The sequence below is a fragment of the Canis lupus genome, chromosome 15 (genome assembly GCF_048164855.1).
Source record: "Canis lupus baileyi chromosome 15, mCanLup2.hap1, whole genome shotgun sequence".
Lineage (NCBI taxonomy): Eukaryota > Metazoa > Chordata > Mammalia > Carnivora > Canidae > Canis > Canis lupus.
In genome coordinates, this window is record NC_132852.1 from 52334812 (window position 1) to 52347689 (window position 12878).

The 12878-nt window shown below is 36.1% G+C and overlaps 1 protein-coding gene across 21 annotated transcripts in view; it reads left to right on the top strand.

Moving 5' to 3' along the window:
* The window catches only part of LUC7L2 (LUC7 like 2, pre-mRNA splicing factor), a 62420-nt gene that overhangs the window by 33001 nt on the left and 16541 nt on the right, over positions 1-12878 (top strand). For 18 of the 21 annotated variants that reach the window (XM_072777379.1, XM_072777375.1, XM_072777377.1 and 15 more), the window contains 3 exons: positions 1237-1335; positions 5147-5257; positions 9458-9601. In XM_072777379.1, coding sequence (XP_072633480.1) covers positions 1237-1335; positions 5147-5257; positions 9458-9601 — 354 coding nt within the window. The remainder of the gene's footprint in view (positions 1-1236; positions 1336-5146; positions 5258-9457; positions 9602-12878) is intronic. The other 3 variants (XM_072777386.1, XM_072777390.1, XM_072777376.1) reach the window with 1 other exon arrangement.

Sequence of the window (12878 nt, forward strand, 5' to 3'; positions counted from 1 at the left end):
TGCCCCCTCACATGTTTTAAATCCAATTTCAATATATCCTCTTCAGATTGTCTAGTAGCCTCCCATCATAATGGGATCATTCCCATTTTATTAAACCACTTAACTGTATTCAGAGACACAGTCGTGGTTAATTTTTGTTTCCCCTCCTCTAAATGTCAGCTCCGTGAGGTCAGAGACTCTGAGTATCAGTGTCGGTTAACTCTGTGTCCCTAGCCCCTAGCATAGTGCTTTGGCACAAGTGGGTACACCATTCATTAATTAACAGAATGGCTTTACTACTATAATGGTTGTCATATTTTAACTTTATACTTAGTTTGTATAACAAAACCAAAGGCGGTATTTACTATTTTAAATTATTGTATTCCCTTTTTACCAACCTTTCAGCAATTCTCAGACATTCTATTGATAGGATAGCATACTTCCAATTGGAAAAATCTGTTTTACTTGACTCATCCATTAATAACGTTTGTAAATATCTTTGCGTCTAGCCCAAGTTTTTCCCATTTACCCTTAACGGAGTTCCTGAAAGATCTTATCAGTTCCCAGATGCACGTAAAATAGGTTTTTAGGAACTTTTGTCTCAGGAGAAAACCTCTAATTTGATAAATAATGTGTGCTTGAAATTCCAAGTAGGAGGATCCTAGGCTAAATGGGAGTATATTTTATATTCCTGATACATGCTTATAAATAGGGTTTGATACTTGGTTTTTGTGAAGTTCTATCCAGTCCTTTTTACTAGTTCACCTAGTCTTGTCTGGAATGCTTATCAAGATAACTGGTCTAATGTTTGAGGACTCCCATCTTTATTGGGAAATTAGAATGTTCTTTTTTTTTTTTTTAATTAGAATGTTCTTTAAAGAATATTAACTATAGTTCAGCAATTTGGTTTACATATTCTTTTAGTTTGATTTTAAGCTAATGTTATCTTTGTTAATAGGCTAAGTGAAATTTGTTTTGATACAGATGCTAGAAGGTATTTTTTTTTTTTTTTCCAGATTTTTAGTTTTCCTCATCTCTTCTTAAGTACAAAAGTGATCACTGTTCCCATTTGTTAGTAGACAGAATCGGTGTGTTGTTTTTTTTTCTGGCACCAAGTTTTATACTTGTCTGTGAAATTTTTGTAAATAACATCAATAAGACTTAATATGTATTTTGAAGAGAACTGTGGTTGTTTATGAATTTTTTAAAAAAATGTGTTTACTGTTTCAATAATACATCTTTTTTTTCCCCCCCCAGAGAATGGATCTTGGAGAATGTCTGAAAGTTCATGACCTGGCTTTAAGAGCAGATTATGAAATTGCGTCCAAAGAACAAGATTTTTTCTTTGAACTTGATGTATGTGTCTTTTGCTTTAATGGGTTAGATTATTTTTTCTGGTAAAACATTTTGAATGTGGATTAATATTTCTATAGGAAAAGGCTCTTAGCAAATTATCTTCTTTGTAGTTAAATGAAGGACAGTACTAAATTAAGATCTTTTTTTTTCTAGGTCATATATTTTCTTGACTAACAACATTTAAAAAAAATACAATGTGAATCAGTATTTTAAGAAAATTTGTAAAAATCATGCAATACATATATTCTTTTGAAAATTAAACTATTCCAGTAAAGTTGTAATGATTAAGGAAACCTTAGTTTAAGCACATGTAAACAACAAATTTCTGGTGTATTTAAGGCCCTTTAATAATCTACTGAGTTAAAAAATAATCTACTGAGTTTTTACACTCATTTTTATTTTTGTATCTGTAAATGTAACTTTAAAAATTTATATAGAACATACCAATTAGCATTACATGAACAATGAGCATACATCTTATAACTTTTTATTAGTAAGATGTGATAGGTATTTTACTTGGTTTGAAAGATAAAACAGGCACCCCCATTTACTTCTTTTCTAAGAATTTCTGCTGACTGAAATGAAAATCAGGGGTGCCTGGGTGGCTCAGTCAGTTAAGTGTTCAGCTTGATTTCAGCTCAGGTTATAATCTCAGGGTCAAGAGATCAAGCTACGCGTTGGCTTTTTTTTTTTTTTTTTTTTTTAAGATTTTATTTATTTGAGAGAGAGCACAAGTGAGGTTGAGGGGCAGCTGGAGAAGTAGACTCCCTGCTGAGCAGGGAGCTCAATGTGAGGTTGGATCCCAGGAGCCCAGGATCATGATCTGAGCCAAAGGCAGGTAGATACTTAACCGAGTGAGCCAGCCAGACAACTCCTCCACATCTGCTTCTACGCTTGGCGTGGAGCCTGCTTAAGATTCTCTCTCCCTTTCCTTGCCCCTGCACGTTCTCTCTCTCTGTTTTCTCTGTTAAAAAAAAAAAAAATCTATGTAAACATAATTTAACATGAGGCTAAATAGTTGGGTGGGAGACATCTTAAATTGGATTTTGATTTAATATATTCTGGGCATAAAATACAGCAGAAACCATCATCTAGATCTAGGGGTATGGATATTTAGGTCATTTTCCATATTTTATCATTATAGTATGGTAATATATTATTTCTTTCTACATATCAAGTACCTATAGAATAAATTTCTAGAAATAGAATAACCAAGTCCAAGAAAAGTTTTGCCAAGTTATTCTCTATGAGACATCAATTTATACTTCTACCAGTAATTTGTGAAATTACTTCCTATATGGTGACATGGTGTGTTTGTCAAAGATTCCTTTGCAACTTTGGTAGATGAAATGTGGAATATAAATGTAATTTTAATTTGCATTTGTCTTATGAGTGAGTTTAAACATACTTCTTATATTTAATATCTATTTTTCAGTGAACTATTCATGTACAATTAGTTTTTGGCTGTTGGCTAATCTTGGATATTTACATTTCTCTAACTTGTCTAACTTTACATGTTATGAAAATCGGCCCCTTCTCATAGATAATATATTGGATTTTTTTTTTCCCAGTTTTTCTTTTAGTTGGTGTGGGCCTTGGCAGAATATTTTTATAGTTGTTTCATTTATCAATGCTTTAAAAATTTCTAATGTGTTAATTCAAAAGCTCTTCCCTATTTTGAGGTGATTAGAGTTCTCATGGTTTCTTCTGGTATTTTTATGGCTTCATTTTAAACACTTAGATCTTTGAACCAACTTAAATTTGTGCTGGTCTAAGGAATTGAGGTATAGATTTAACTTTCTTTTTCCAGATAGCTGTGTAGTTGACCCAGCATTATTGATTAGTCCATCTTTTTCCTCTCACTGCTTTGAAATGCCACTTTTATCTTCCTGTAAGGAAATTTTAATAGATTAATGTTGTGAATTTAAAGATGAATTTTATTTAAAACAATTTTTTGGGACACCTGGGTAGCTCAGTGGTTGAGCATCTGCCTCTGGCTCAATAGGTGGTCCCAGAGCCCCAGGATCAAGTCCCACATTGTGCTCCCCTTGAGGAGCCTGCTTCTCTCCCTGCCTATGTGTTTCTGCCTCTCTCTCTGTGTCTCTAGGGAATAAATAAATAAAATCTTAAAAAAAAAAAAAACTGTAATAAAAAAAGCCACTTGACTCAGGGCTCCATCCTAGGAGCCTGAGATCATACCTGAGCTAAAGGCAGATGCTTAACCCAATGACTCCCTGAGGTGCCCCATAAAGTTTAATTTTAAATTAAAAGAGCTAACTATTTGTTGTCACAGATAAGAGCTTTCAAATGAGCCTGTTGCTTTTTACTTTCAAGAAATTCTTAAAATTTGCTATGTGCTAAATAAATTGGTATTTTTAATTAAACATTTGTATTTTAAATTAGCTATATTTCTGTACAGTAAGATACGAAAGTCCAAATTGCTTGACTTAGGTATAAATCTTAAAAAGTTTCCTTTTAGATGAATTACTATTTAATTACAGACATACTAATAAATACTTGGTGAAAATCTTTAATACAATTATCGAAGTGGATTTTTACAATGTAGAAATTGCTAAAATTGTCACTGGTTTATTCTTTGAAAAGAAAGCAAGTTTTCCTGATTGTAGCATTTTCATTGTGGAAAATTTGAGAAGCACAGAAAAATATTATTAAAAATATATTCAAAAAGAATTATTGTTAAAATTTTATATATGCTCTTCCACTTTTTTCTCTGCTCTATTTTACAAAATTGGAATTTTATGGCATATGATACTGTGTAACATGCTTTTTATTTACAAATGAATCATGAACATTTTCTTGTGTCATTAAATGTTCTATTAAAACCTTTTTTTAATGGCTAAAGATAAAAATTTCTACATTTCCTAGATATTTAATGTATTTACAATTTTACACTTAAAAATAACACTGTGAGGGAACATCTTTAACTATTAAGCCTTCTAAATATCTGATTACTTTTTAAAAGGCATTTCTGGAAGGAAAATGACTAAGGGAACATTTTTAAGGCTTTTGACACAAGTTACCATGTTACCTTTTTGAAACACTGGACTGATTTGCACTCAGTGGAATATGAGTGTCAGTTTCCTTGTAGCTTTACCTTTCCTGGGAATTATTTATGTTTACTCTTTGCCAGGATGATAGGTGATGACTAGTATTTTTGATTCATAATTGAATCTGCTTTTGTTACTCTTTTACTACACTATTAGCATTTAAAAAAATAAGTGTAAGAGCATGTGGGTGGCCCTGCTGGTTAAGTGTCTGACCTTTTTTTTTTTTTTTTTTTTTTTTAAAGATTTTATCTATTTATTCATGAGAGACACAGGCAGAGCGAGAAGCAGGTTCCATGCAAGGACCCAGTGTGAGACTCAAATCCAGGAATCCGGGATCACTCCCTGAGCCAAAGGCAGATGCTCAACCGCTGAGCCACCCAGGCGTTCCTAAGTGTCTGACTCCTGATGTCAGCTCAGGTCTTGATCTCAAGGCCGTGAGTTCAAGCTTTGCATTGGGCTCCTCTACTTTAAAAAAACAGAAAATTAAGTATAATTTTAGAGTAAAGATATTCATGAGTGATACATCCTGAGAGAGAGAGAGAGAGAGAGAGAGAGGCAGAGACATAGGCAGAGGGAGAAGCAGGCTCCATGCAGGGAGTCTGATGTGGGACTCGATCCCGGATCCCGGGATCTCGAGCTGAAGGCAGGCGCCCAACCTCTGAACCACCCAAGTGTTCCGTAAAGATATTTCTGAATAAAGTTGGTTTTTCTGGCAATAATTGTCTTCTAATTAAACTTTGCAGGCTATGGATCATCTGCAGTCATTCATTGCAGATTGTGATCGAAGAACAGAAGTGGCTAAGAAAAGACTAGCAGAAACTCAAGAAGAGATTAGTGCTGAAGTGGCAGCAAAGGTAAGAATTTCAGTCATTTCATTAGTACTACAAAATATAATTTCAGCTCACTAATTTTAACTTTTTATTTTAAAATAATTATATTCACAGATTGCAAAGACATATAGGGAATTCTCTGAACTCTTCCTTAGGCTCCCCTTATGTTCATATTTTATACAATGGTAGTACACTTTCGATCACAACATTTTATTTAGCTTTTACCAGTTATTTGTGTACTTGTGTGTGCATGTGTAACTCTCTGCAGTTTTATCACATGTAAGTAACTTGAGTAACTACCACCATAATTAAGTTATTTCACTCTAGCATCCCTATGAGACTCCCTCTTACATCTCTATAGCCATATCAATTCGTCCTTCCTTATCTTCTGGCAACCACTAATGTATTCTCCAGTTCTATAATTATGCTATTTTATTGAATATTACATAAATGGAATCATGTATCCTTTTGAGATTGATTTCACTCAGCACATGTTCTCTCTTTAGTAAAATGTCTGTATGTCTTATACCCATTTTCCAAGTGGATTGCTTATTTTTAATGTTGAGTTTTGAGTGATCTTTAGATGTTCTGTTATACCCACCACTTTTAAAAAAATATTTTGTTGTGGGAGCACTTGGGTGGCCCAAGATGGTTAAGCATCCAACTCTTGATCTGTTAGCTCAGGTCGTAATTTCAGGGTCATAAGTTCAAACCCTGAGTTCGGCTCTAAGCTGGGTGTGAAGCCTACTTAAAAAAATTTTGGTTTTGTTGTAAACTTAGTATGCAAAAAGTAGAAAGAGTTGTGCCTGGCTGGCTCAGTCAGTAGAGCGTGCATCTCTTGATCTCTGGATTGTGAGCCTGAGCCCCACGTTGGGTATGGAGATGACTTAAATAAATAAACTTTAAAAATGCAAATTAAGAAATCTAGAAAGAAAGGAATAATAAATCCCAAAGGGTTCGTAATCAGTTTTTTTTCTCGTTTGATTATTTTAAAAGCAAATTCCAGATGTCACATCTTTTCACCTCTAAAACAGAACCATAAAATCACATCCATAAAGTTAACAATTTAATATTATCTAATATCCAGAGTTTGTTCAGACATAGGCTGAGGGAGAAGCAGGCTCCCTGCATGAAGCCTGGTGTGGGACTCGATCCTGGAACTCTGGGATCATGCTCTGAGCCAAAGGCAGATGCTCAATTGCTGAGCCACCCAGGCATCCCTCTAATCAGAAGCTTAAAAAAAAATAACCCATACTTTGTGTTTTGTTGATTTGATGACTTAATACTTTGAAATATTTTGTGCTGTTCAGTATAGGTTGTACATTTTATGCAAACGCAGAATGGAGACAAAGAGTTTACCCAGATAGAGTTTGGATGACAACATTAAATATAGTTCTCAGAGATGTATGTACAAAGGGAAGTGGATTCCTTTGTGGAAAGGATGTGTTTTTATTTTAAACAATCTCTGCACACTATATGGGACTTTGAATTCATAGCCTCAAGATCAAGAGTTGCATGCTCTTCCGACTTAGCCAGGTGCTCTGAGGAAGCAGTTATTTTTAATCAACTTTTTCTGAAAAGTTCTCTAAAGATGGGATCCTAAAGTGTGGGGATCTAATGTCATGGTTGAAAAAGATCCACAAGTGCTATCTTGGTTTATGGGGCATTGTAATTGGTTATCTGTCACTACAAAAGTGCTGTTTAACAAATTACCTCAAAACTCAGTGACTTAGGAAATCCCTGGGTGGCTGGCTCAGAGGTTTAGCGTCTGCCTTTGGCCCAGGGCATGATCCTGGAGTCCCGGGATCGAGTCTTGCGTCAGGCTCCCTGCATGGGGCCTGCTTCTCCCTCTGCCTGTATCTCTGCCTCTCTCTCTCTCTGTCTCTCTCTGTCTCTCTCTCTCTCTGTCTTTTGTGAATTAATAAATAAAATCTTTAAAAAAAAAACTCAGTGACTTAAAACAATTAAGTGTTTATTAGCCCATGAGTTTAGGTTGAACTTGATGGAGAAGTTACTGCTATCTCAGTTGGGCTAACTCAAATGTCCTCTGATCAAAGGCCATTTTTTTTTTTAATTTTTATTTATTTATGATAGTCACACAGAGAGAGATAGAGAGAGGCAGAGACACAGGCAGAGGGAGAAGCAGGCTCCATGCACCGGGAGTCCGACGTGGGATTCGATCCCAGGTCTCCAGGATCGCGCCCTGGGCCAAAGGCAGGCGCTAAACCGTTGCGCCACCCAGGGATCCCTGATCAAAGGCCATTAAATGAGGCTAAGGCTAGCCTGGCCATGTTCTTATGGTAGTGGAAGAGATTAAAAAAATAAATAAATAAGTCACACAAGTGCTTTTTAAGCCTTTCCTTCTGTCATGTTTGCTACTGTTCTATTAAACTAAAGTCAGTTACATGGCCGAAGTCAGAACAGAATATGATACTAATTATATAGCAAAGAAATGGATATAGGGAATGGTGAAGAGTTTGGGGCATAATCCAATCATTCTGTAACAGCTATTGAGAGAAAAATGCCACCTTGCTAAAGAAATAAGAAAATGAAAATAGAGTTCAAAATTTCTTTGAGGGATGAATATTTTGGATTGAAGGATATTTGAGAACTAAAGATTATTAGCACACTAGTTTGTTGTGATCGAATGTCCATAGAAATTGAAGTCTTTGCTAATATGATTGGCTACACAGCCTGAATACTTACTTTGTGGCCAATAAAAAGACTGTATAGGTATCATATGCCATTAAAACAATAGTAATGAACTATATTCTCAGGATGATGGTGAGGAGGAGGAGGACAGATCATAAGGCAAAAAGTAATCCCAAGGGAAAGACATGAACTAAGGCTAAGGGAGACACAGTGCTATGGTAGTGTACTGAAAGTCAGTAATGTGCTGTGCAGTGTGTGTAAGGCACATTTTCTCTCATTTCTCACAACTTTGTGAGATAGGTATTATTCTTTTTTCTCAGATGAGGAAGTGGATTCAGGTTAAGCAATTGTGGTCAAAATTACATAGCTGATAATTGGTTTGGCAATAAGCCAGGCTTGTTGGACTCTAAAGTAATATATTGTCTTAAAGAAGATCTGCCAGTTCGTTCCTATAACTCCTGTTTGAGCCTATGCTATTTGTTGGACGTTGGAAATAAAAGATGAGAACTACATACATATTTTTTTCTTTTTTTAAGATTTATTTATTTGTTCGTGAGAGACACAGAGAAGTAGAGACGCACACAGAGGGAGAAGCAGGCTTCCCTCAGGGAGCCTGATGTGGGACTTGATTCCTGGACTCTGGTATAATACCCTGAGCCACCTAGGTGTCCCTAAAGATGGGAAATAAAAATAGTTATCTACAAAGTGTTAAGATATGTATATAAAAGTTTATACATAAGTGTGTGTGTATGTGTGTAGAAAAGTATATATTTAGGGCAGCCCCGGTGGCGCAGCGGTTTAGCGCCGCCTGCAGTCCAGGGCGTGATTCTGGAGACCCAGGATCGAGTCCCGCATCGGGCTCCCTGCATGGGGCCTGCTTCTCCCTCTGCCTGTGTCTCTGCCTGCCTCTCTCTCTCTCTCTCTCTCTCTGAATGAATAAATAAATAAATCTTTTTTTTTAAAAAAAGTATATATTTGAAAGTAATGGTATGTACATAATGTTATGAAAGATAAAAAGATGACACAAAGGAGGTTTTGGCACTCTTATGTTTAAGTGGAGTTTAGATGTGATTGATTAAGAATGTTTCACAGAATAGTTGGATTTTGTTGAATGAATAGATATACATGAGTTCAGGCAAGGGGAGGTAAGGGATGATAGCCCAGGAAGAGGGATGGCATCACTCTGCAAAGTCACAGAGACAAAAAACAGTAAATTTGGGAAACTAGATATAGTTATAGATTATGTTATGAATGAGAACAGCAAAAGATGGTTTGGAAAGGTACACAGGGGTAGATTGTGGAAGAAGTGGTATTTTATACCTGGAATACACTGCCAAAGTAGAGGTTGTAAAGTAATAATTAAATTGAGTTCAGTTATGTTCCTGACTTCATTGTAGTGAGGACAGGTAGGCATAAAACATCCTCATATTCCATCAGTTCATTTATGATATACTCAGCATTAGTTATACTCCTATTGCCTTAGATAACTTGTCTTTTCTAAGCATTTATGAAATATTTGAACTTGGATAATTCTGCTTTTTATTCGTGATCTTCTTTTCTGTTTCTTTCTAGGCAGAACGTGTTCACGAATTAAATGAAGAAATTGGTAAGTTGTTGGCCAAGGTGGAACAACTGGGAGCTGAAGGAAATGTCGAAGAATCCCAGAAAGTAATGGATGAAGTAGAGAAAGCACGGGCAAAAAAAAGAGAAGCAGAGGTGAGAAGATTCTTAATGGTAATATGTATAGCCTTACTGTCAAAACATATTAGATTGAAAATTATTGAAAAGTTATTGCTAGTAAAGACAATTTAAACCAATTTTAAAAATTTAGAAAAAAAAAGAAAAAAAAATTTAGTCTGTACCATAGTAGTGGATCATGCATCAAAGTTGTGGGTGGTCTTTTTTTTTTTTTTTTTTTTTACTTTAGAGGCTTTGATCTGTTGAAATGTATAACTAGTGAATGAAATTAAACCAGCTTGTCATTAACAGTCTCACACACACACACAATGCATAAATGTGGTTCCTATGGTACCCTTCTCTCCCTTGATTTTACCCCTGTCCAACCATAGCATTCTCCCTTCTCTTCCCATCTCAGTACAATCTGCTGGTACTTTAGGAGTCTCCTATCATTCTTTCTCCATAGCACAGGTCAAAATCTCATACCCTGCAGACAAAGTTCTATTTTGTTCGGACCATCTGATATTTGTTAGAAAATCAGATACCTTCACATGGGATTGTATTCTCCCGTTTTGCCATAGTCTCCATTGCTCTTTTTTTTTTTTTTTTTTTCTTTTTTTTTTTTAATTTTTTTATTTATTTATGATAGTTACAGAGAGAGAGAGAGGCAGAGACACAGGCAGAGGGAGAAGCAGGCTCCATGCACCGGGAGCCCGATGTGGGATTCGATCCCGGGTCTCCAGGATCGCGCCCTGGGCCAAAGGCAGGCGCCAAACCGCTGCGCCACCCAGGGATCCCTCCATTGCTCTTAACTGTATCACACCTCAGTTTAATTATTATTCTGCCCTCTTAAAGACGAAGCTTAGATAATTGATTTTAGCCCATTGAATGCTACAGATTTTCTTCTAGACATAATTGTAGCTGCATCCCACATATTTTCATACGTTACTCTTGTTTTTTAATGTTATTTTCATTTCAATTTGTATATTTGCTAATTACTTGTGGTTTCTTTGACCTACGAATTATTTAGGAGTGTATTTTTGTATATTTGGTGCTTTTTCCAAGTATTTTTCTGATTGGATTTTAATTTAGTTCAGTTGCAGTGAGGGAACATTTTGTGTGATTTCAGGTCTCTTAGCTACATCAGTACCTGTTTTGTGCCTGCACATGGTCTCGGTGAATCCGCTCTACATTTGAAAAGAATGATGCTCTGTGTTATTAAGTGGAGTGTTCATAAATGTTAATTGAGTCAAGATAGTTGATTGGTTATTCACCTCTTCCATATCCTATTGATTTTCTGTTCTATTTACTGAGGAGTATTAAAGTCTCCATCGAACTGTGGATTTATTTACTTACCCTTTCCATTTTGTCAGGTTTTGCTTCGTGTATTTTGAAGTTCTGTTACTAGGTTAATCCACGTTTAGTTTGTTGTGTCTTTTTTTAATAATTAAACCCTTTATTATTTTAAAGTGTCCTAGTAATGTCTTTTGCTTTGAAATCTCCTTTGAGGGCGCAGCCTTGGTGGCTGAGTGGTTTAGTGCCACCTTTGGCCCAGGGCCTGATCCTGGAGACCCAGGATCGAGTCCCACGTCGGGCTCCCTGCGTGGAGCCTGCTTCTCCCTCTGCCTGTGTCTCTGACTCTCTCTCTCTCTCTGTGTCTCTCATGAATAAATAAAATCTTAAAAAAAAAAAAAAAAAGAATCTCCTTTGATATTAATAAAAAGTCTGTCTAGCTTCTTTTTATAAGTTAAAGTTGAATACTATGAACTCAAGATAAACCAGTGGGGGGAGGAAAGTATAATCATAGAAATAAAATGAATCCTAAAAAATACTTAATCCAAAAGAAGGAAGGAGGAAAGGAACAAACCCCAGATTGGACATATAGAAGATGACACAATGGTAGACTTAAACCCAGTGTGCTAGTAATGATGTCAAATGCAAATGGTCTAAACATTCCAATTAAAAGGCAGATTGTGAGACTGTTTTTTTTTTTTAATTAAAAAAAGGGTTTTTATTTAAAACCCCTGTTTTTTGTTTATTTAAAGAAAGACTTAGGGTACCTGGGTGGCTTAGCTGGTTAAGCGTCTGCCTTCAGCTCAAGTCGTGATCCCAGGGTCCTGGGATTGAGCTCCATGTCCGGCTTCCTGCTCAGTGGAGAGCCTCTGCCCTTCCTTCTTGTTTGTGCTTGTGTGCACATGCACATGCTCTCTCTCAAATCTTCAATAAAAGCAAGACTTAACTATATGCTAGCTACAAGAAATCTACCTTAAATATAGAGACATTAATAGGATGGAAAAAGACATACCGTGTAGCCATTCTTGTTAATTTTGAAGTCTAAATACTTAGGATTTGTTTAAATCTAATTAATACCATTCTAGAAAATAAACACTATGAATTTTAAAATGCTTAGTATTTTATAGCTTATTTCCCCAAAAGACTCAAGTAATGAACCTAAGTAACTATTATTGGTTATATATTTTGCAGTTTTCTTTTTTTTTTTTTAAGATTTTATTTATTTATTCATGACAGAGAGAGAGAGAGGCAGAGACACAAGCAGAGGGAGAAGCAGGCTCCACACAGGGAGCCTGACATGGGACTCGATCCTGGATCTCCAAGATCAGGCCCTGGGCCGAAGACAGTGCTAAACCGCTGAGCCACCGGGGCTGCCCCTATTTTGTAGTTTTCATAAAATTTCATATATATATGTTTTTGAAGATTTTCTAGTATCACACAGTGGCATCTTTAGCCTGTTATGTTTTATCATAGTTGATTTTTACTAGGGACAATGCATTAAAAAATTTACTTGCTCATTATAGATTGTGTTCAACTGTACATAATAGAAAACTTATGATGATTTAAACAAGAAAGGGTTTTTTCTCATTTATTTTTATTTTTATTTTTTTTAAGATTTTATTTATTCATGAGACACACACACACACACACACACACACACACACAGAGAGAGGCACAGACACAGAGGGAGAGGCAAGCTCCATGCAAGGGGCCTGATGTGGGACTCGATCCCGGGTCTCCAGGATCACACCCTGGGCTGAAGGTGGCGCCAAACCGCTGAGCCACCTGGGCTGCCCGGTTTTTTTCTCATTTGATAAATAATTGTAGTTAGGGAGTCTGGAGCTGGTATAGCAGCTCCATGATTCTATCAAGTACACAGGCTATTTCTGGCTTTATATTCAGCCATCCATACTAAATGGATTCATCTTTATGCTTACCAATTTGTGATGACAGTATGGCTATCTGCCTAAAGCCTTTTCTCTGTACATAACTAGAAAGAGGAAGAAGAATAACAAGGCACAGA